Below are 25,718 nucleotides of genomic sequence, written 5' to 3'. Positions count from 1 at the left end.
TACATCGTAGGTTTGATGCAGAAGCATAAATCAGCCTTTATAGGTAGGTTTTCAGCATCTCGTGCCATAAACACTGCATTTTTAGGACATGTCCAATTAAACATTGTTTGAGACGTTGAAAAACGCTGGATTCCTCCAGCTGCAGTTGTGCTGACTGCCCCCTGCTGACTGTGACTCGCAAAAAATCATGAAAGTGGTGCTTCAAGCTTGAATTGCTCCATTGGTAGGAACATTCTGTATTACAGAATTTATGTATAATCAGGCGGCATGATTAATTGAGTTAAATTTTGTTAATACATTCTTTCTTTATATAATAAATTTTTACTTACTTGAACGTGTTAAATCCACAGCCCTTATTATTTGTTTTATAATTTTGTCAGATATTTTCTTACGTGAACATAGGTTTTCATCAAAATTGTTAATAAGTTGGCAATATGAGGATACAACTCGGCTAATGTCTTTTCTCGTTGTGTATTTGATAAATGAAGTAGTTCATATTTATTCATGTAAATAAATGCTAATGTTTATAATTAGTCCCCATCAGTTAGTCAACACTAAAATGTCAAGTTTAATAAATATGCCAGCAGTAGGAAGGTAATGGACTGAGTCAATAGTATTTAAAAATGTTGAGAATATCATGTAATAGACTGCTTATAACAACAGCTCTGATTTCTTTTTCTAATGCTCCATCATGATATTTCATTCTCAAGGCTTTGTAAATATGAAAGCAAAAGCAAACACACGATTCGTTCTACTTTTCTGCATGTTTAATGATTGCTGAGCTATAGTTGCGTGACATTGCATATACAGAATATGAATGTGAGCGTATCAAGTGTCTTTACACTATATAAAACTTCATAGTAGTGTTCAATACAAATATAGATCATACAAATCTAACAGATGGGATCATTGCTTTGACCAATGTAAGGTCATATCTTCTTCAGACACACAATTTTTGTTTCTTCTCTCAGTCGTCGTTTTTTAATTGACTTGGTCTGGAAAAGAATGTCCATTTAAGCCAAAAGGTTTCACTTGAAATGTGACCAAAGACTGAAACTATTGAGACAAAGGATTTTTTTTTTTATTGATTTTTTTACAAAAATCAGTGCGGGTCCTTCACAGTTGGAAGATGACCTTTTCTTGGGTTAAAATAAGTAGGTTTAGTGTTTTCAGAAACATATATGTTGCTACGTACTAATGTAACATAACAAATAAATAACTTCTGACTCCTACTAGTGTGGTAGAGGAGGTTGCATGAATTCAATGGTGCCAAAAACATATCTGAACAGATGTCTATGAAGAAAAGACTGTATTTGATCAGCACATCTTAATGGATCTCAATCACATCTGTGCAAACTATACAATAAAGCTTTTCAGTTTTCTTCTTTGTATGATTAAATAGATCTATAAATACATTTTTTTGCTGCTTTTCTGTAACTTCTGTGTCTAAGCACAGAATGACATCATTTCCAATAATGCTTTGAAAAAACAAACAACATAAGCAGATATAATAATTAAATATAACTGTGGGATTGAAAACCCCAACAAAGAAAATAGAAACCTAAATATAAGTGTCGTACATCTTAAATATACTCTCAGTATCTGCACATAAACATATTAAACTTTTATGACATGCAATACAGAAAACATTGTTGTAAGTGGCAAACACAAACATAATTCACCAGATCATTTTAAAACACAAAGGTATTTTTTTAAAGATAACTCAACATAAAAGTTTCGATAAACAAACATTTTAAGTGATAAGGTTTAAAAATATAAAATTTCTCAGTCATAGCCTTGTAGTGTACAACATTTTATATTTTCTCAGAGGTTTAATGTGCACCTGGTTATCACATGAAGCTTCCTGAGCACCAGGCTTAATCACAGTTACACACTACAGAGTCATTCTATAGGAACAAACACAATAAAAAGGTGGATTTGTGATGATTATCTGGGTAAAAACTGACCCCGTGCTTTATAATGGACATTGGACACAAAATCTCACCACCCCCTTTCAAAATGTAAAGTTATTGCTCTACGACAGTCTAAAAATATGTTCTATATATTTACACTCAAAACTACGGAAGCCCTGAACCATCCTGTGAAAAAAACAATTTTTTTAGGTGTCTTAGAGCCTTCCTGAGCCTATGTCCTACATAGATTTTTTTTCTTCTATCTAAAAAAACGTTTATTCTCCAAAGATGATTTTTTTCTCTCTAAACATTTTTTTCTCTCAATTCTTTTCCTCTCTAAAAAAATAGTTTCTCTCTTAAAAAAATTTTTTTTCTCTCAAAATATTTGTATCCTCAATACATGCGGCAACGCAAGATTTTTTTTTTTTCGTGCTAGCTAACAATTAGCATGCAGTGCCAACCTCAGCCACCAGGTGCCCCTATACGTAAACATGAAATCTAAGGTGACAGATGACAGCTGTGTTACTTGATCTGTTGATTTGTAGTTGTATAACACTCTAACAAGAATGTTTTACAAATCTTAATCAAGGAAAGAGTCTACTAATACATGAAATCCCACAGTTAAACTAATATGCCTCAGGTTACATAATTTTTGTTTCATTCGGGAGTTATTTCTGGTTGTTTGATGACATTCACCACCGGGAATATGGATGCTGCTACTGATATCGTGCTTTTTTAATTTGTTGACCAATGTAAACGTGCTAGTTACACGTTTTTGACCATTGCGATGCCTGTGTTTTCAGTACTGTGTACTAAAGGTATGACTCGTGTTAGGGTTGCCCAAATCAATTAACTCTATGGAGCGACACGTCAGCTTCAACAGCTGTAATCTGTCACCTTGTAAGCATTAGATTTCATGCTTAATGATAGTGGCACCTAGTGGCCGAAGTTGGTACCGCATGCTAATTGTTCGCTAGCAAGCCACAAAAAAAAATGTCCGATCTATTTTTTGTTAAAAAAAAAAAAAAAAAAAAAAAAACATTTTTAGAGAAAAAACATTTATTAAAAAAAAAAAATGTAGAGACATTTTTGTTTTTAGAGAAAATTGTTTTTTTGTTTTTTTTTTACGGAGGAAAAAAAATTAGAGAGAATTATTTTTATTTTTATTTTTGTAGGACAGGCTCAGACACCTAAAAAAAAAATTAAAAAAAAAAAATTAAAAAACATTACAAAAAAAATCACCTAGTGAAATTGTTTTCACAGTGCGGTTCAGGGCTTCCGTACAAAACAACCCACTTTAGCCAAGTGAAAACAAAAATTTAATTAAATCAGTAATTAATCATTATTTTAAAATGCTTAACAGATCAATAAAGCTCCAGTTTCTAGACGGTACCATTTGTAACTGGATTTCAAAGCAGTTTAAAAACTTTCATCAGGACATTGAAATTCGATGGTGGCGAGGCACAAGTCAGGGTTTGGGTATACAAACATTTAAAAGGTTTAAGGATCACATAGAGTTGTCAACATCCTTATAAATTACAAGGTGTACAGCTCAACCCAGACCATGTCAAGATCAAACATTCTCCAAATAGGATGGTGGTGTCTTAAATTTCTGTGCAGCTGGGACAGGGAAAACTGATGGGATTTGAAGGAAAATAGATGATGCCAAATACATGGAGTTTGTAGCCTTTATCCAGAAATTTAAAGGCCAGACCTAAATCTCATAAAAATCTCTTGGATTCAGGGCACTCACAACAGTTTGAAAGATTCAGCAATTCTATAATAATGCAACATATGAGAGGATACAGTCTCCAACTTAGTATGTCAGCTTCCTGTTAAATTACTTGATTGACTAAATTTGTGTCACTTTTAAATGTTATTAACATCTGTGTTGAGAACTTTGTCTAATTCCAGTTTATTTTTCCTTTCGAAATGTGCCATTTTGCATACGTCAATAAGTACTTATTCACATGTAGTGTATTTACAGTTCAGTTTTTACTCCCAGCATTTGTACTCTAAAAATGATGAAAGGAGCATACAAGAGTCTTGGTGAAAGATCTGGATGTACATTTTAGATATATAAATAAAAAAAATAAAAAAAGAGGCAAAGTTGAGACAACTTAAAAAAGTTAGGCAACCAGCTGCAAAGCATTTCTGAGTTTACTGAACTTCAGGGCCACAAAGTTGTGCCAACTTATTTTTTAAAGTTGGACTGGTAGTTCACTCCACTTACTATTGAAGGTTCAACAAACTCATAATTTTTAGTTAGGTGTACTTACTGAGGAAGTTAGACACAACTTAAAATAGTAGTTTTAGTGAACTTTCAATTATGAGTTGGCACAACCTTTACCACAGAAGTTGAGTAAACTCAAAATTGCTTTGCAGCTGGTTTTCTCAACTTTGTATTTTTTTACAGTGTGGACAAATTGTCCGGAAGTCATTCATTTTCAAAGAGACTTAGCGACTTTTGATGAGTGAATGTGACCATTGGCGATGCAACAAAATTGAGGAGAATTAAATTTTATGCAAATGAGCAGTGATGTGATATGGCAACTACCAATGGAAGTAAAGACATTGAAGCTCACATGATCCACCTTTTGGATACTTTAGCCGGAGTAGGAACGTCTACTTGAGACAACAGTAAGTTAACTCAATTGATGGATTGCGATATCCGTCAATTTAATCACTGTCAATGTATCTTTCTATCAAAACCAAGTTCTTTTATTTTTGCTTTTTTTATTTTTCAGAAATTTATAAACAACATTTTGGAGAAAATATGAGCAGAAAACTTTGAAAGAGGGTAGTGACTTTCAGTTTGCATACAAAATATGATAGCACATAATACATAATTGTAAACATTATTTTAAAGTGGTGTCTAGGAACACAAATTTGGCTTTCTCTACACTCTTCTATCTACCCTGTTCAAAATTATTCCAAATAAATCTGAATCGAACATCTATTTTAGTTCAGACCGGGGCAACACACAACATGGGTGTTAAAGGAGGAAAATCTAAATATATAAACACTTCATTTTATTAGGAGGATATGGTGAACACGGAAAGAAAACCCCTCTTTAAAAAATACTGTATATCTACGCACTTTAAATACTCACTTTAAGGCCATGAGGACCCAGCAATTCTACGTGTAGCTTCTTTTGAAAGATGAAAGTGAGTCTTATACATTTTAAATTGGACTGTTTGTGCTATTCTGTGAATTTTAAATAGAGTGTAAATGATAGATGATAAAAGTGTTTGGTTAAAGGAATACAGTAGTTCACCAAAGAATGAAAATTCTGGCTTTATTTACAATACTCACCCTCATGCCATTCTAAACCTTTTGTTGTAATTTGTTCAGTAGAATTCAAAAAGATAATTTGCAATGGAAGTTCATACTGACCACATCTGTTAAAGGGATAGTTCACCCAAAAATGAAAATTCAGTTACTGTTTACTCACCACTGTGTTGTTATAACCCTATATGACTTTCTTTCTTTTTCTTAACACAAAGGGAGAAATTGTGAAAATAAAATTGTGCTCAGTGATGTCATACAATGGCAGTTTATGGTGACCACCTCTTCAAGCTTCAAAAGAACACAAAAGTATAATTCAGAAGTCTAATAAATTATTCCATGAGACTCATGATTGTTATGAAAGCATACGATAAGATTTGGTGAGAAACAAACCGAAATCTAATGTATTATTTAGTGAAAATGTTCATTGACTTTTGATACCCTGTGGGTGTTCATGATATTCACGACATTGGGGCGTTCAATCGAAAACTCTTTTGTTTATCTTAAAAGAGGTCCGCCACAGCGAAAAATTGATGCATTTCTATGCCCAGCCTTATTTTTACAAAAACTGATTACCAAAGAAAATATACCTTTTATCAAGTGTAGTTTGCCATCAGGTTAGGACATGGTGTGATTGTGGCTGCCTGTAGACTCCTCTATGTTTCTGTTTGATTTCCCGAATACTCCGTTCAATAGAAATGCATAAATTCTCGACTACAAACTCTTCAGACATGTTTAGTTAGTTCTGTTCTCTGTTTTGTGTGCAGCTGTGTTGTGTTCTGTTGCCGCTATTGCTGTAGCAGACCTGTTTTTATATAAACAAAACGAATTTTCGATTGAACGCCCCAATGTCGCAAGGGGTCTGCGTGAACTGTTGCTCTCGTGTGCTATCATGAATGCACACAGGAGATCAACAGTCAGTGAAAATTTTCACTAAATAATACATTAGATTTCGGTTTGTTTCTCACCAAATCTTATCGTATGCTTTCATAACAATCATGAGTCTCATGGAATAATTTATTAGACTTCTGAATTATACTTTTGTGTTCTTTTGAAGCTTGAAGAGGTGGTCACCATAAACTGCCATTGTATGACATCACTGAGCACAAAATTTTTTCACAATTTCTCCCTTTGTGTTAAGAAAAAGAAAGAAAGTCATATAGGGTTATAACAATACAGTGGTGAGTAAACAATGACTGAATTTTCATTTTTGGGTGAACTATCCCTTTAAGTTCTAAAAAAAGACAAGAAAAAACACAATAAAAGTAGTCCATATGAGTTGTACACTTTATTCCAAATCTTCTGAAGTCATATGATAGCTTTGTGTGAGGATCAGACTAAAATTTAAGTTAATAAAAACAGCAGTATACAGGTTTGAACGACATGAGGGTGAGTAAATGCTGACAGAATTAAAATTTTTTGGAGAACTATTCCATAAACCGGAGTTTACACATCAATATGTGTGTATGTGCTTAGACTAGGCTGCGTGTCCCGCTTGAATACCTGCGTTGACTCAGCAGGTGGCGGGGAGGTGGAGGGGTCGGAGGGCAAAACTGATGTGGGTGATGATAAGGAGGTGGAGGAGGAGGGAGGGGCGGCTGCTGCTGGCCACCCTCCCGCGACCTGGTGGGCGTGGAGACGGCCGATTGGATGAGGCGATGGGCGGGGTTGTGGCTGAGGAATGCCTCCACGTGGCCACGCCCAGCAGCGTCGACGACGATCACCTTTACAATCTGCTGGCACTGGATGAGGGTGTCGGGGGAGATGGTGAAGGCGGAGCCAGGGGTGGGGCTAGGCAGGACGGCCAGGTGTTGCTGACCGCTGGGTGGGGCCAGAGCAGAGCTGAGTTGGTACGTTTGGAGCCTGTTGTGAATTGACACCTAGTTTAGAAACAGCCAGAAGCAGGAAGCGTTATCAGCCTGGCCTGCTGCACTCTCACGGCCCTCTGGTGCGGAAAACACGACCAGGCCATGCCACACAGCATGCAGGCGGCATACACACAGCACGACTACACGTACAAACAGCGCAGTCGGAGTGGGTGAAAGCTATGGTACACAAATGAGCTCTTTGTTATGGGTCTCATTCGGTTATACTTGCGTACAACGTTCTTATGTGTGCAGAAAAGTTTGTTATGCAAAATTCAAAACACTGTGCTCAGAATGCAGTAGTGATGGGAATCCTAAAGAATTGAAAGATTTAGTTTTTAATTTAGGTTCCGATTACTTTACAGTTTTATTAATGATTCTTACTTTTGAGGAAATTCTCATTGCATTTACTGCCCTCAGCAGTCTGTTGCCAAATGATAATTTCAGATGTCAACAGGGCAGATATATCTAACCAGAGATAAATTAGACAGACAGTTTACACAGACTTTAATGAATTTTTAAAAACATTTTTTATAATTCAAATAATTGGTTCTACTATAAATATGTATTAAATAAAATTCTAAACAAACAAAATGTGCCAACATATTTCCTTCATAAATAATTTTTTATAAAATGTATATTTCAAGCTGGACATAACGGAAGCCAGATTCACTAAAAAGAACCGGCTCATAGGAGTCATTTGTTTAGGGAATCGGACTACACTGGTTACACTGTAGATTCAAAAGAACTGGCTCATAAGAGTCATTCGTTTGGGAAACGCACAACACTGGTTGCACTTTAGAATCAAATGAATCGCGTTATAAGAGTCATTCATTTGGGAATCGGACTACAGTGATCGCAATTTGTTTTTGCGATGTAGATTCAAAAGAACCGCTTTATAAGAGTCATTTGTACGGGAACTGCACTACACTGTTCGCCCTGTAGATTCAAAAGAATCGGCTCGTAAGAGTCATTCGTTTGGGAGTCAGACTACACTGGTTGCACTATGTTTTGCACTGCAGTTTCAACAGAACCACTTCATAAGTGTAATTCGTTCATTTATATCTACCTTTACAGGTAGTGCTGTATGTTTCGTGCTGTAGTTTTAAAATAACCGGCACATAAGAGTCTTTCGTTCGGGAACTGCACTACACTGGTCGGGATGTAGATTCAAAAGAACTGGCTCATAAGTGCAATTTCTTCGGGAACCGCACTACACTGGTCACACTGTAGAATCAAAAGAAGCAGCTCTAAAGAGTCATTTGTTTGGAAAGTGCACTACACTGGTCGCACTGTAGATTCAAAAGAACCGGTTCATAAGAATCATTCGTTCGGGAACCACACAACACTGGTCGCAATGTAGATTCAAAAGAACCGGCTCAAAAGAGTCATTTGAGGGGGGGTTTTCAGCTTAGATTTTGATGTTACTGCAATTTTTACATTTATGCATTTGGCAGACACTTTTTATCCAAAGCAACTTACAGTGCCCTTATTACAGGGACAATCCCCCTGGAGCAACCTGGAGTTAAGTGCCTTGCTCAAGGACACAATGGTGGTGGCTGTGTGGATTGAACCAACAACCTTCGGCTTACCAGTTCAGTGCTTTAGTCCACTACACCACCAATTTTCAGACTCAGTTTTCTTTGAATCTGAACATAGTTGAGCCAAAGTCTCAATTTGAACAAAATGTATATTTACTGCTTTTTGCCTTTGTAGTGCAGAGCAGGTGTGTGCACACATAAATCGCTTCTTACCTCATTCTTATGTTGACGAATAGAGATTATTTAAATGATGGAATGCATTCCTGCAGTTAGTAATTAGCATAAGACACGCCCAAACCATGTCCGTATAAGAGCTTTTCACAGAAGGTTGTCTAAAGATATTTTCTCAACTGAGAGATCTTTGAGTAAAGCCAAATGTGTCTTGTTTTAAAATCAGTTAAAACACTATAAACACCTTTTTATAGGCCTAGAATACATGAAGATCGAGCTATAGCACATAATTTTTGTTACTCTGAAATAAGTAAGCCTTATTATAAGTAATAGCATACAGTATACGCAAATATGTAAAAGCATTTCAGTTTGACACATACAATGTTTCTATGGCTAGCAGCACTGATTTTTGCATATACATGGTTTGAGTTTAAATTCTGAAAAATGTTGTGCAAATTTATTGGCTTTTTTACACTCTCACGCAGATTTTACACACAAATACATGCATGCACACAGTTAGTAAATGAGATCCATTGAATTCCCACTTGGATTATCATGATTTGGATAATGAACCTTACGTGTTCCCTTTGAATACTGTGCTGGTAATCAGAGTGTTGTATTTTTATCCGTCTGTAAGAAGCACCAAGCACCCCTTGAGGGCTCAGACACTTGGCGGCGAGCGTCCTTATAAGATGTTGTTTAATTTGCACCTTGTCACTGATAGACCTTGTTTGCATGTGTATATACGAGTGGCATCCCCTGATCACGTGCACTTGTAGCCTGTCTGCCCACATTAGCTCTGTGCTTTTAATTTCCCCCTTGGTCTTTTTAATTAAGAATATACACTTTAATGAATTCCAGTGCAGGAAATATTGAAAATATTGCCAATGGTGTTTCTGGACTAATTTAATCCAATTTAACTACCTTATTACATACTTCAAAAGTCTTTCACTTGTTATGTTCAACCAACATTTAAAGCTGCTGTATGCCCTACCACACCCTACTACTGACTTAAGACCTATTCACACCAAGTTTTTTTTTTTTGGTGCAATTGTTCGTTCCGAAAGAGCTTTTTAATGGGAACAATGAATTTCGTTGACGCTATTCATACCAAGTCCGACAAATCCAAATTAATTTTTTACATAGAGTGGTCTGATTATTTTCTTCTTTGGACTGAGATGAAACTGACTGACCAATGAGATGAGTTGTTTGTAATTTTTCCAGAGTCTCTGCAGCTGCTCAATCCAGCGTGTTGGTGGCGCTAATCAACTGGCAAACTCTGGCATTGGACATGCAGCTGATACCCACCCCTGAAAATTATATACTTAAAAATAAATAGTTATATTTCATGAACCCTTTGTACTGCAAACATAAACCCGGTCTGTTTTTGAAAGTCTGCTTATGGTTTTTTGTCTTAATGTACATTAGTTAATATGTATATCAGTGTGCCTGTTATATTCTCATGACATTAAAAATACCAGCGAGGTTCGGAAATTAGTTTGCACTAAGCTCGTAGTAAAATCCCATAAAAGGATTCGTTACATGCAATATTTTACTAACGAATTGTAGAACCACACTGCTCTTTTTATTGCAAGGGTAATATAACAAAGTATTGCAATTATTAAAATAATGAAAAGACCATGAGCCAGTGTTTTCTTTTATATTATTTTTAACAGGGTTCGTACAGATACGTGACAGCTTTGGTATTCGTCTTCCACTCGGTAGTGCTCTCTGGCGGTCTGGAGCCAAAGAAATAGAACGTTGATTACGTATGTAACTGTGGTTCTATGACTGGCGGAAGACCGCCAGAGCCTCCAGACATTCGGGTCAGTGAGATGACTCCGGAGGAAGTGATGACGTGCATGATGGGTATTTATACAAGGCCACGTCATCAACAAGTCAGGAGGTGACAGCTTTTATATTAGTTTCTCAGCAAGGAAGGAGATACGAAGGTATCCACTCTGTAGTGCTCTCTGGCGGTCTTCCGCCAGTCATAGAACCATGATTATATACGTAACCAATGATTTAACGTAATTTACTTCCACAGCATAGCTAGCTTGCTAAATAAAGCTAACATATTTTCGACATATTTTTGCCGTACAAATAGTCACGTGATGCTTCTTAGGAACTTGAATAAACTCTATGACAGCAGATGCTTACATCGGTAAATGCTCGAACGTTAATGTTATGGCTTTTTTTCACGCTATGTGCGAACAACGACATAACATTTTTGGCACAATGTCAGCCTCAGTTTATCTAACAATGAGTGTGTTTACATGCACGTTTTTATTTATTTATTTGGATTTTCTCCCCTTTTCTCCCCAGTTTGGAATACCCAATTCCCAATGCGCTCTAAGTTCTCGTGGTGGCGTAGTGACTCGCCTCAATCCGGGTTGCGGAGGACGAAACTCAGTTGCCTCCACGTCTGAGACCGTCAATCCACGCATCTTATCAAGTGGCTTGTTGAGCGCGTTACCGCGGAGACTTAGCACGTGTAGAGGCTTCGTGCTATTCTCCACGGCGTCCACACACAACTCACCACATGCCCCACAGAGAGCAAGAACCACATTATAATGACCACAAGGAGGTTATCCCAACGTGACTCTACCCACCCCAGCAACCGGGCCAGTTGGTTGTTTAGGAAGCCTGACTGAAGTCACTCAGCACGCCCTGAAAATAACCAGATGATTTAAAATCTCATGTAAATGCGGGTTCTCTTGCTTTGTCAGATCTTTAAATAAAATATGCTAATTTTCGGTAGTTATTAGTGCATTGTTGTGCATGTAAACGCACTCAATGCTACAACTCCATATTTGAACAACTGGTCCTGTTCGTACATGACCTTACTGAGCACTGTGTTAAATTTAGAGCAAAGGCCAAATGTGTCAAAACGCTTATCAATGCACTCGCCTATGTGTGAAAACATGAGAATTTCACCTCGCAACAACAGCAGCTGTATGCAGGGTTTAAAACAGCAGTCAGCAAAAGCCATAGTGAAGGGTGTTATGGTACAGAAGGGCAACGTGAAGGATGTCGAATTTTATATTGGGGGTGGAAGTGCTGTTAATGCTCTGCACTAGTGGTGTTTGATTGGGAGACACCGAGGGCATGGCATCTCTGTTCTGATGACTAGAGGGAACAGACTGTGCACAGGGGTCAAAGGATAATGGGCGAGAAGTGAGGAGGTTATCGTTGATTCTGTAAGGAGATAGTAATAACTAAATAGACAATACAAAATAAAGCCATCACTAGAAGTCATGCTGTCACCACACATATGCATGCACACACTACCTAGCCTGGTCTCATTGAATCACGTTACTATTAGGGCTGTCAACTGAATTAATTACATGATGTGCCGATTAATTAATCAAATTAATCACATACCAATATTTACTGAAAAAGTATAAAATATAGGCCTAATCAATATTATAATTCCGATAATTCAAATACATTACATCATGTTGTGGCAACAGTCAAGTAAATCATTTTTAAACAATACAAAAAGTGGCTTTATAAGTGAAAATATTGCTTGTTTTATTTCAATATCATTGAACATAACCCTATAATTGGCCTACTTTCCTCTGCCCTACTTTTAATTGTTAGTCTAGTATTCATTGCATCAGACAGACATGCCTACTAAAAGTTACATCCCCTTTAAATAACTTATAGCTTAAGTCTTGCAACAGCTGGATGGCACATTCATACACTGTGTTTGTTGTGTTTATTTAATTAAAATGATTAAATATACAGCAGCTTAAGTTATATTGAATATCATATCACCGTATCAGTAGGTGGTGACAGTGAGGAGAAATGTGATGAAAATGAAGAGGAAAAGATGCTTGCATTTGCTAAGCTAATTGGCAAACCGGTTAGCTTGTGAGCTAACTAGAGAAAACAGAACAGAGAAATGTTTATTTTACCATTTATATCTTCGGTTTAATAATGTGATACGTGACATAAAATTTGAAAGTTATTCTTTGTTAAATGTACACAGTTAAGTCAACAGAATCATACAACGATTGCATAGGATTTTAAAAGTTATTTTAGCCAATAGGATCGCTTTATGATCCATGGGGAGTGTAACTTTGAGTGTGCGTGTCGTGTAGTGGGTGTTCCTTGTCGTCTTGCCAGATGCAAAAGACAGATACACTTGGTTACAGCTGGAGCGCTGACTGCCCCCTACTGCATCAAGTTGGTATATTAAGCTTGAATTGCTCCGATGTTTGGAAACATTCCTTATTATGGAATTTACATACAGGTCAGGGGCATGATTAATTGCGTACATTTTTCATATCCGTATATTATGACATCTAAACACTTTTACAATAGTGCATGATTTGTAAGCCAATGCATTTTAATATTTGCATTACATAGACAACTACAGTTACAAGCTTGTTTGAGAGTGATCAAATTGTGCGGTAGCTAAACTTATTGAGCATTGCATTTGTGATGTAAAGGACTGGGGAACGAGTCCTGAAGAGCACACGAGTCGACACGTGAGCCGAAAGTGTCATAGAAGCACCACAAAATTATGTGGTTTCTCACATTTGCTGTTTAAAACATTGGTTAGGTTTAAGGTTTAAGGCTTAGGGTAGGGAGGTCGGGTTTGATGATTTAAAACATGATAGAGCAGTAACATTAAAGGTGCACTCAGTAAGTTTTTGAATATGTTGTCTTGGATTTACACTGACACCTAGTGGCCTGGATGCAGCATCATTCAAAATCAATAGTTTTTAGTTACAAATGCTATTGTAGAAATTAATTATTCACAGCCATCCACAATTAATTAAATCCCTGAGTAAAAGTATCCAATAATAGGGAGGCTATTGAGATTAAGGGAGTAGTATTCAGCTGGTCATGTGATCCTAACATGGCCGCCCCCATGTGCGGACCCTCTCCGTGAAGAATAAAACAGCCTTTATAAGGTTACTGATATGACTGGAGTCTTCATCTCATGTAAGCAGTCATGATTTTAGATGTGTTTCAAAATTACAATTAATTTCTGTTGAAGTAAAACTTTTTAAATGAGGAAAAAATTACTGAGTGCACCTTTAAAAATCTCATCTGTTTGGAAGGAAAAAAGTTACTTGCTTTTAGTGCCACACAATGGACTTTCACCTCGGAATGGCTGAAATACGTGTAAGGAGCCACGTAATAAAATTTAGCAAAAATGTTGCCACCATCATGTAATTTTCATGAGATCAGGCTGACACAATCAATCAAAAAATCTGAACACATCTACTCATTCTTTATTTATATATATATATATATATATATATATATATATATATATATATATATATATATATATATATATATATATACATTATTATTATTATTATTTTTTTTTTTTTTTTTTTTTTCAAACTAGGACAATGGTTAAGTAATCAAAACTTTGAAATAACACAAATTGAATTATGGGAATTGTGAAAAATGTTAAACAAATCAAAACTCTCTCATATTTTAGCTTCTTCCATTGTCTAGACTATAGCTCTGCACACTCCTCCAAAACAAGTTTTCTTCAAAACTAATTTCAAGCATTTAAGTGCCCAGACTTTTGACAGGTAGTGTAATTTTAACTTATGTTTTCTCAGTTGCAATCACACCACTATTTATTGACACAAACCTCTACCGTGTTACTTCCTGTTTTGTCGTAACAATCATCCCCTGCAAACCAAACAAATACACAAAGGCACAAAATATAAAAAAAAAAAAACTGGCTTATTATTGTTCAATATGACCATTTCTATGTGTGTGTGTTTGTGTGTACCTGCAGCAGAACTGGGTCCAGCATGGATGTCTAGCTGTGCGCCGTTCTTGTTCATTTGATTTCTTATGACCTGCTGTCTTTCCAGTTCCCCTGAGAGCAGCATAAAGAATTCACTTTAATCAAGGCTAAAACACTCCCTGCAGCAGTGGCATTCAAATCACAGAGGAATACAGAGAATTCAGCTTTAGATAACCTTTACAAAATAATAAATTAAAATACTCAACAACAAAAAAAGTATAAATTATTTATGTTACTCATAAACAACTAGAAATGTGGAAAACATGCACTGTTGTATGTGCTATTCGGATAAGTGCCCACACATATAGCCTATACACTAATGTACTGTAATGTAGCTATTTAACGGTAAAAATTTACCTTAAAAAATAACAAATAAATTGAAATACCGAACTACAAGGCAAAAAATAATTTTCAAATTGTTATGATAGAGAAGGGTGGCGTGTATGTAAGTGAATTAACATGCAATACACAAACTTCAAACACTCACACTCAATACGAATTTGTTCCATCTCTGCCACCTCTGCGATGCTCTCTCTCAGATCCTCCACAAACTTTAGCAGCTCCTCAGCACTCTGAGAACAGAAGCTCACAACCTGCTTCTTCTCCGAAGAGAACGGAGACAATATCGTGATTCCATGAGGGTAATCTGTGACAGAAAACAAACATCGTACACATCTGACACTGCAAATATAGAGTAAAGTCCTGCACTGAGGGGTTTAAAACAGGGATTTTTGTGCTGTTTTTTGCTGCATACTGCCTATTGCATACTGTGTTGCAGGGAAATACGCAATTCAAAACAAGGATTGGTGTGTGCATGTGTGTGTCTGTGTGTATTCTTACACTCATTCTCAAACAGATGGAACTGCATTCCCAGTAACCCCAAGGCTTTGCAGAACGTATATGTGGCAGCAGTCTTCTTCTTCGGACACAGCTTTAGGATCTATTTAGGTACATTTAATTGCTCAGAGGTCAGTCTTTCATAGCTAAGGAGAATTAAAGGGATAGTTTACTCAAAAATGAAAATTCTCTCATTTACTCAACGTCATGCCATCCCAGCTGTGTTTGACTTTCTTTCTTCTGCTGAACACAAACGAAGATTTTTAGAAGAATATCTCAGATCTGTAGGTCCATACAATGCAAATGAATGGTGACTAGAAATTTCAAGCTCCAAAAATCACATGAAGGCAGCATAAAAGTAATCCATAAGACTCCAGTGGTTTAATCCATGTCTTCAGAAGCGACATGAAAGGTGTGGGTGAAAAACAGATCAATATTTAAGTCCTTTTTCGCTATAAATCTCCACTTTCACTTTCGCTTTCACATTCTGAAAGTGAAAGTGAAACTGGTGATTTATAGTAAAAAAGGATTGAAATATTGATCTGTTTCTCACCCAAAGTGATTGCATCGCTTCAGAAGATATGGATTTAACCACTGGAGTCTTATGGATTACTTTTATGCTGCCTTTATGTGATTTTTGGAGCTTGAAAGATTTGGTCACCATTCACTTGGACCTACAGAGCTGAAATATTCTTCTTAAAATCTTCATGTGTGTTCTGCTAAGAAAGAAACAAACACATCTGGTATGGCATGAGGGTGAGTAAATGAAATAATTTTTATTTTTCGGACTCTCACGAAACATATCAAGAAAATGTCATGGCCTTGGGGGGGCCTGGATAGCTCAGTGGTAAAATACGCTGGCTACCAGCCCTGGAGTTTGCTAGCTCGCTAGTTTGAATCCTAGGACGTGCTGAGTGACTCCAGCCAGGTCTCCTAAGCAACCAAATTGGCCCGGTTGCTAGGGAGGGTAGAGTCACATGGGGTAACCTCCTCGTGATCGCTATAATGTGGTTCGTTCTCGGTGGGGCGCGTCATGAGTTGAGCGTGGTTGCCGCGGTGGATGGCGTGAAGCCTCCACACACGCTATGTCTCCGTGGCAACACGCTCAACAAGCCACGTGATAAGATGCACAGGTTGACGGTCTCAGACATGGAGGCAACTGGGATTCGTCCTGCGCCACCCGGACTGAGGCGAATCACTACGCGACCACGAGGACTTAAAAAGCACATTGGGAATTGGGCATTCCAAACTGAATGGAATAAGAAATTATATTTTGCATACAAAAATGTCTTTTTACATAGTAAAAATGTTTTCACAACAGTTACGCACATTTTCCTCCCATTTTTATTAAAATAACGTGACAAAAATAGCCATTATGATATTCTCATAACCACAACATGAAAAAAAATCACTGAAATTCATTGTACAACAGCATATTTTTTATTGTAATTTTATTGTACTGACTGTTGCGGTAATGAGAATCATCATTGAAAACAATGGAAATTGTAAATGTAAATCGACCAGATGCGTTGTGGTAATGAGAATCGGAGGGTAAAATGTGCTTAAGTGTCCTGAAAATAATGTCACAATGCAAAAAATGTCCGTAAACATGCAGACAGTATATATTCTCTCACCACTATCAGGTCATTAAAGAGAAACACCTCCCTTTGATGTGACGCTTGTTTCGGTGGTTTATTTACATCAGTGACCTCAAAGAGTCGACTGCAGCATACCAGCCTGCGATGGGGAACAGAGAGTATCTGAGGAAGAAAAGGAGAGACAGAAAAGGGAGATTGAATATTGGATGAATTTCATTCGGAGATCAGGACGGTACAGCTTCCATCAAAAGCAGAGGAAATGAACACAAGGAAGTCTGATGCAGCAGGGACAAAGAAAGACATTAATATTTCATATGGAGGTACACTGTTTTGAAGCACTGTCATCTGAAGACCAAAATTAAGAGCCACAAGAATAATGAGCTGTTTTAGTTTCCAGTCTCTGTCTTTATAACAGAAACGTCAAATGATTCACACTGTTGTTAGAGTTCAGAGGTGGCAAAAATGAATGACCAGTGAATTTCACTCATTGGTGACGTTTTTTATTTTTATTTCATCAATGTTAATCAAAATTCAGACTGGAACATTTTTTGAGGTCATACACTGATGAGCCAAAACATTATGACCACCTGCCTAATATGCTGTAGGTCCTCCGCATGCTGCCTAAGCAGTGCCGACCCGCCGAGGCATGGACTCTACAAGACTCCTGAAGGTGTCCTTTGGCATCTGGCCCCAAGACATTAGCAGCAGATCCTTCAAATCCTGTAAGTTGTGAGGTGGAGCTGCCATGGATCGGACTTGTTGGTCCAGCACATCCCACAGATGCTCAATTGAATTGAGATCTGGGGAATTTGGAGGCCAGAGCAACACCTTGAACTCTTCATCATGTTCTTCAAACCATTCCCGAACAATGTGTACAGTGTGGCAGGGCGCATTATCCTGCTGAAAGAGGCCACTGCCATCAGGGAATACCATTGCCTTGAAGGGGTGTACCTGGTCTGCAACCATGGCACGTGTCAAATTAGCATCCACATGAATGGCCGGACCCAGGGTTTCCCAGCAGAACATTGCCCAGAGCATCACACTCCCTCCACCGGCTTGTCATCTTCCTACAGTGCATCCTGGTGCCATCACTTCCCCAGGTAAACGGCGCTCACGTACACAGCCGTCCACATGACGTAAAAGAAAATGGGACTCGTTGGACCAGACAACCTTCTTCCACTGCTCCAAGGTCCAGTTCCGACGCTCACGTGCCCATTGTAGGCACACTGACCGATCTGCAGCTATTCAGCCCCATACGCAGCAGGACTGTGTATTGTGACACATTCCTCCCGTAACCACCAAAAAAAAAACTGTGTGCCACAGTAGACCTTATGTCATTTCGGACCAGACAGGATAGCCTTCGTGCATTGATGAGCCTTGTGCGCACAACAACCTGTCACTGGTTTGTGGTTTGTTCCTCCTCAGACCACTGTCGGTAGGTACTCACCACTGCTGACCGAAAGCACCCCACAAGCCTTGCCGTTTCAGAGATGCTCTGACCCAGTCGTCTGGCCATAACAATTTGGCCCTTGTCAAAGTCGCTCAGGTTTTTACTCCTGCCCATTTCTCCTGCATTCAACACGTTGACTATGAGAACTGATTGTTCGCTTACTATCTAATCTACCCAGACCTTGATATGTGGCCTTGTTAGGAGATGATCAACATTATTTGCTTCACCTGTGAGTGGTCATAATGTTTTGGCTCATCGGTGTATACTGTAAGTTTCACCTTTTTTGCATTAGAATCATAGGCATCATTTAAAAATGTCTCCACTTTTTGGAATAGCTCTCGTCAGGTAAGTGTCTAGTGCTAAAGAAACATTGCCAGTTCTTGAGCAGGAGTTTCCATTTCGTTTGTGTATGTTATAGTAATTGGCGATCCAGCACAGGAATGAGTTATTTAAATGTATGTGTTGTTATTTGAACTTTTTATAACAAAGTGACGCCCATGTATGGAACCCATGTTTACCTTCTGTGAACCTATCACACTATTTGTTTACCCCGTCTCCATGCCAATGGCCCCACTGTTCTGAAACACATGATGTCAGAGATAGTGGTGTGCACAGTTTTGCCGGGAATATGCAGGTATTCCGACCTGGATTTTTGCACACTGTAGGTATTTAAGTAGATTTTTACATTTTCTGAAGAAAATGTGAGTGGTGCTAAACTTGCCATCACAATGTTAGAATGTGGAAGGTGGTTGCTAGGGTGTTGCTATGTGGTTGCTAGGGTGTTGTTATGTGGTTGCTAGGGTCTTCCTAGTGGTTGCTGAGTGGAACCAAACCCCAAGTCTCTATGATAATCTGGTCCCTAAACTCTGGTCTGTCTCAATGTAAGTCTATGCGCCATTCCGCCCATTTTATCGTCCACCAGAAAACAATCTGAAAAGTCTGATTTCTTGGAAAAGTCATACACACTTTTTCTCAACAAGCCACATGATTTGTGGTGTCATACATGTCTGTAGAATAAATGGTGCAGGAAGTGTTACAACCCACAGCTTAATACTTAGCCTCTTCAACTCTTTAGACCTGCCGGCAGGTCCAAAAGAGGGTGCTATATCGTGAAACATGTCCAAATCTCCAAATACATAGGTCAGGCTTATGTGGTATCGTTTGAAAGCTTAGAATCTGAACTTTTCATAGATAAACTTCTGCATTTATGTTACAAAAAATAACAAAATAAGGCCTGAAAACATTCGCATCCCAAATCAGCGCCACCTAGAGGTCATGTGCTAGAAATATTCATATGAATATAAAAGTCTTTCACATAGCACTTAAATAGACAAATCACATATCAGATGAAAGCTCTCATTCTTAAGAATGGGACTGTACAGTTTATTTTGTTGCCTCTATACCACAATTTGAGACATTTTCAAAAGACTCACAAAGTGAAATATGATTTCTGTAAGACATCAAATACAAACATCTCATTTATGCGGCGATCACTAGCTAAAAACTAAAAAATAGCTAAAAACTTTATATCTGCTTTTATCTTAGGCAGTTTTCTAAACAATTTTGCCATTTTTTACTTGTCTGTGAGCTTGCTTGTGTGTATAGTCCAATGTTATGTCTTAGATGTCAAGAACATAATATGCGGTCCAGCAGGAAAAGCATACTAAACAAATCATCAGAAATATATGTTATCGACTACTGATGATTAAATGTTATACAAAGGGGAGGATCTTAGCTTTCTAATGACACCTAGATTGAGCTTCTAGTCTAGTGAAACAATGGCAGTGGTGCGTGAACTGAAAATTAGACTGAATGTCTATGGACGAGCGAATCTGTGAGGGCTAAAATGCGTTAGAGCGCCACCTACATTTCAGATTGGCATTTTGTGATGGAAGGTGACAGAGGAAAAAATGTTTTTACTGGTACTTGTTGCCATCTAGTGGAATAAAATAAGAATATTTTGAGGGAGATAGAGTGAACTGAACCAGAATTACATGCTTACAAAGTTAGGACAACAACAACAACAACAAAAACAATTAAAATATTTAGATTCATTTTAAGATTGTAAAAATATACAATATTATTTACGAATAATTGTAGTCTTTTTTTATTATTATTTGGGGGGGGGGGTGATTTGAAAATCACCTTTTCAAATCTCAAACAGGCACAAACCAAACCAAAAGGAGATGCACTGTTCACTTGTGACCTTTGTGTCTAATTGGTACAGAGCTGACTCACCGTCTTCATTCCAAGAATGCTTTGCTCCACTCTGGTAACGTAGGTCACATGATCTTCATTGGATCGCAGCTCCCTCTGCTGGATCCGTTCGTAAATCCCAGTTAGCATCTCCCGTGGAATATCCGCCCCATCATCCACTCCTGAAAGAGAAATAGCCAAGGAAATATTAATAATGCATTCCTTAAAGAGGAAATTACGTGGAAAAACAGAATTTCCCACAACTGCTCAAACAATGAGTGTTTACATGCACACCAATGCACTGATAACTATCAAAAATCAGCTTATTCTAAAAACCTGGCAATGCAAGAAAATCACGTTTACATTTTAAATGAGCTGTTTTTCTCCAGTTTTGATGTCAAACATTTAGCAGACATGTGCACAACACTTGCACACATTGGATAAGCCGGTAAGAATGCTGATAAATGTGCAACGCTTGGCGATTGTTTTTTGCATAAACCATTAATGACCTTACCCTGATAAAACAAAACTGTTTAAAGGAATATTCCAGGTTCAATACAAGTTAAGCTCAATTGACAGCAAAAATTATTTTGACTTGTCCCTCCTTTTCTTTAAAAAAAGCAACAACTTAAACAACTTTCCAGCTCGAATAATACATGTATTTTAACAGAAGAATTAATGTAAGTGCATTATAAATTATAAGCTTCATATTTCTGCCTTTAAACCCTCCAAAAATTGGCCCCATTCACTTCCATTGTAAGTGCTTCACTGTAACCTCCATTTTATCTTTTTTTAAAGGAAAGGACGGACGAGTCTAAATTCATTTTTTGTGGTAGATAATGCCACAAATGTTGTTGATTGAGCTTAACTTTTATTGAATCTGGAATATTCAAGGCCTTCAAGGCATTTAAATGACTACACATTGTCAGCTTATTTAGCATAATCAGTATAAAATTGTGCATGCAAACATGCTCATTGTTTATTATCTTGGCATTGTTATAATGGCCCCTTTAAGGCAGGAAAAGCTCTATTGACAAGGATGTTCTGCATGTCTTGTGTGATGCTCTCTTCTTTGGAAACAAGAACAAAAATATATGGAAAAGCTGAACCTTCGCTGTGTACTTTTAGGTGACAGATATTAACTTCTAAACTAAAGATTTATTTGTCTCTATGGATCAGTCCTGTCATAAACCAAACCTTGACTAATAACATTTTGTTCCAGCCTCCTGTCTTTGCCTCTCACTTTAAAGAATGGCTCGTCTGTGTGTGTGTGTGTGTGTGTGTGTGTGTGTGTGTGTGTGTGTGTGTGTGTATATCTGCGGAAAGTAGGGTACAGATCAAAAACTATTTGATCAGAGACCAAGAACTAGTCCAAGACACTACACACACACTGCCGACACTCCTTGGAGGTAATCAAAATTTCTCTTTTGATATGAAAATGCAAATTTAAACATGGAGATGGAGCAATTAATAAACTGAATCTTTATTTAAAAAATAAAATCTTCATTCACTGACCTAAACACACGACACAAACACACTCTCAGTTTTAATTATCAAAGACGATCTCACCACGTAGGTTGCGAATGAAGTCTTCCAGCAGCATTTTGCGCTCTGGTTTGATGTTGGGACTGTACATGTCTGTGTTGAGCAGTACGATAGCAAAGGCCAGGATAAAGATAGTGTCGGGGTTGTGGAACTGTTGCACCACATCAGGGTTGCACATACAGTACCTCTGACTGAGAGAAAGAGAGACTTAGACCATTCTTGATCATTTTACATAATAAATTATAGATACATAAATATTTCTGTACGTGTATATATATACATACAAAATCAGACCATCATAAGAATATATCAGAATAAGTATGAGCTTTATAGCCAAGTATGCTTACACATGCAAGGAATTTGTCTTGGTGACAGAAGCTTCCAGTGCACAAACAATACAGCAACAAGACAAAGATAGAATATAAAAAAATAGAATAAAAATAAAAAGCAAATAGAAAATACAAGTGTGATGAGGAGGAGGGCGGGACCAGGCCATGACTACGCACACCCGGCCCTTAATCGGGCTAATCAGCCGAGAAGGATAAGTGCGGCAGAATGCGGCAGTTCAGGAGAGAGAGTGCTGATCGTACAGGTGCTGGAAGTGAATTTACCCAGTCTCACTAACTGCTGCCTATCTGTCAGAAAGCTGGTGATCCACTGACAGATAGAGGTGGGAACAGAGAGTTGGTTTAATTTAGTCCAGAGAATAGATGGGATGATGGTGTTGAAAGCCGAACTGAAGTCCACAAAAAGGATCCTTGCATATGTCCCTGGTCTGTCCAGATGTTGCAGGATATGATGCAATCCCATGTTGACTGCATCATCCACAGACCTGTTTGCTCAATAAGCAAATTGAAGGGGATCCAGAAAGGGTCCAATGATGTCCTTCAGGTGGGCCAACACCAGTCTCTCAAATGACTTCATGACCATAGATGTCAGAAAGACGGGTCTGTAGTCATTAAGTCCTGTGATTTTGGGTTTCTTTGGGACAGGGATGATGGTGGAGCGTTTGAAGCAGCAGGGAACTTCACACTGCTCCAGTGATCTGTTGAAGATCTGTGTGAAGATGGGGGCCAGCTGGTCAGCACAGGATTTTAGACAAGTGGGTGAAACACCGTCCGGGCCCTGTGCTTTCCTTGTCTTTTGTTTCCGGAAGACCCAGCACAAATCTTCTTCACAGATCTTAAGTGCAGGTGGGAGGGGGGTCGCAGGAGGTGTTGATGTTTGTGTGAATTGATGGTCAGATTGGGTGTGGGGTATGAGACTGGGATTTTTAAATCTACAGTAAAACACTTTCAGGTCGTCAGCCAGTTGTTGATTCCCTACAGAGTTGGGGGATGGTGTCTTGTAGTTAGTAATGTCTTTCAGGCCTCTCCACACTGATGCAGGGTCGTTAGCTGAAAACTTGTTTTTCAGCTTCTCAGAGTAGCTTCTTTTAGCCACTCTAATCCCTTTTGTCAGTGTGTTTCTGGCCTGATTGTACAAGATTTTATCCCCACTTCTATAAGCATCCTCTTTGGCCTGATGAAGCTGCCTGAGTTTTGCTGTAAATCATGGCTTTTTGGTCCTAGTAGGGATGCACATATCCTCACAGAAACTGATATATGATGTAACAGTATCTGTGAGCTCGTCCAGATTGGTGTCTGCAGCTTCAAAAACACTCCAATCAGTGCAGTCAAAGCAGGCTTGTAGTTCCACCTCTGCTTTATTGGTCCTTCTTTTTGCAGTCTTTACTACAGGTTTAGCTGATTTTAGTTTCTGCCAGTAGGTTGGAAGAAGATGAACCAGACAGTGATCAGAGAGTCCCAAATCTGCTCTAGGGACAGAGCGATATGCATCCTTTATTGTTGTGTAGCAATGATCCAGAATATTTCTGTCTCTTGTGGGGCATGTAATGTGCTCTCTGTATTGTGGCAGTTCACGGGTGAGGTTGGCTCTGTTAAAATCGCAGAGAATAATAATAACCGAGTCCGGGTATTGTTGTTCCATGTCTGTGATCTGATCAGCCAGTTGTTGCAGTGCTGCGTTTCCACACGCTTGTGGAGGAATATAAACACTCACCAGAATTAACAAGGAAAACTCCCGCAGTGAGTAGAAAGGCTTATAGTTGATAAAGAGCACTTCCAAATTAGGACAGCACATCTTCTTTAACGTTGTTACATCTGTACACCAACTTTCATTGATGTAAAAGCATGTGCCATCGCCTCTAGTTTTCCCTGTTAACTCCAGCAGCTCTGAACAGTTGAAATGTACTGTCCGGAATGGCTTCAAACAGCCAGGTTTCTGTGAAGCACAAGGCAGCAGAGTTTGAAAAGTCCTTGTTTGTACGGGTGAGGAGATGTAGTTCGTCCGTTTTGTTAGGAAGAGAGCGGAGATTAGCTAGATGAATACTCTGTAGTGCTGTTCCAAAGTTGCACTGACGGAGCTAGACCAGAGTGCCAGCTGGCTTCCCTCGCCTGCATCTCATAGAGTGCATGAACAACACAGCTGCGCCTCTGACTAAAATGTCCAGCAAAATGTCCCTTGTAAAACTGATTGGAAAAAAATTACTAAACACAGGACAAACAAACAAAAACAACTAAAGCATTGGAGAGCTCCACACCGACGCTGCCATCCACGGCACCATCTTGAGATATGTACATATAATTCCACATATACACCGTAAACATAACATATTAAAATATTCTATTTTTATCTTTCTACTTTTATAAGAAAGCACAAGGAATACCCATTTAAATGCATAATTTATTGCTCTTTTATTTTTCAATTCACTAAACTTCAATTCAAATAACTAATCAAAAGAGATTACACATGAATGAACAATAAAAATAGTAAATGGTCTTGAGAATACTGCTAACAAGAGAAACTCGGCCTACCTAAAAACCCAATAAATCATAAAGCCAAAGTTTACACATATTCTGCTGTGGAAGAATTTGCCATAGTTATTCTGGTAAATTGCAAGTGCAAATGTTTGGCATTAATGTGTGTTTGTGATTCTCACCTGAATGCCTCAATGAGTCTCTCGACTTTCTGAGCCTCTCCTTGTACTCGCACATGAGCCTGAAACTTTCTTAATGCTTCATCTAGCTCCAGCATAGAAAAATCCATCTCATCCACCACACAGCTGAAAGAGATATATACAGACCACATAGAATTTCTATATTTACAGCATTTGAAGAAAGAGCTCAAATAAGCATAGAATAGAAAAACATATGTAGAACAGAACTACAGATCAGAATAAAATGACAGAACAGACTGTAATAGAATAGAATATAAAAGAATGACATATCAGAACAAAATACAATATAAAAGACTAAAGTAGAATAGAATGACAGATCTGAATAGAATAGAATAGAATGACAGAACAGAACTGAAAGAACTGTAAAAGAATAAAATAGAATAGAATGACATATCAGAACACAATAGACTAGAATAGAATAGTATGTCAAATCAGAAAAGAATAGGATAGTCTATAATAGAGTAGACTAGAATAGAATCAAATGACATCAGGACAGAATAGACTAGA

The 25,718-nt window shown here is 38.0% G+C and overlaps 1 protein-coding gene across 3 annotated transcripts in view; it reads right to left on the bottom strand.

Annotated features, from left to right (window-relative positions):
* Window positions 1–6,419: 6,419 nt before the first annotated feature.
* iqsec3b (IQ motif and Sec7 domain ArfGEF 3b) overlaps window positions 6,420–25,718 on the bottom strand; it is a 42,479-nt gene continuing 23,180 nt past the window's right edge. Inside the window, exons 7-15 of one of the 3 annotated variants that reach the window (XM_051724934.1) lie at window positions 25,194–25,316; window positions 22,217–22,383; window positions 20,690–20,829; window positions 17,038–17,163; window positions 15,407–15,506; window positions 15,054–15,212; window positions 14,549–14,638; window positions 14,405–14,445; window positions 6,420–7,081 (exon numbers count right to left, since the gene is read on the bottom strand). In XM_051724934.1, coding sequence (XP_051580894.1) covers window positions 6,674–7,081; window positions 14,405–14,445; window positions 14,549–14,638; window positions 15,054–15,212; window positions 15,407–15,506; window positions 17,038–17,163; window positions 20,690–20,829; window positions 22,217–22,383; window positions 25,194–25,316 — 1,354 coding nt within the window. In that variant the 3' untranslated portion in view covers window positions 6,420–6,673. The remainder of the gene's footprint in view (window positions 7,082–14,404; window positions 14,446–14,548; window positions 14,639–15,053; window positions 15,213–15,406; window positions 15,507–17,037; window positions 17,164–20,689; window positions 20,830–22,216; window positions 22,384–25,193; window positions 25,317–25,718) is intronic. The other 2 variants (XM_051724935.1, XM_051724936.1) reach the window with 2 other exon arrangements.

The sequence above is a fragment of the Myxocyprinus asiaticus genome, chromosome 18 (assembly GCF_019703515.2).
Source record: "Myxocyprinus asiaticus isolate MX2 ecotype Aquarium Trade chromosome 18, UBuf_Myxa_2, whole genome shotgun sequence".
NCBI lineage: Eukaryota > Metazoa > Chordata > Actinopteri > Cypriniformes > Catostomidae > Myxocyprinus > Myxocyprinus asiaticus.
This window is presented reverse-complemented; position numbering and strand designations above follow the sequence as displayed.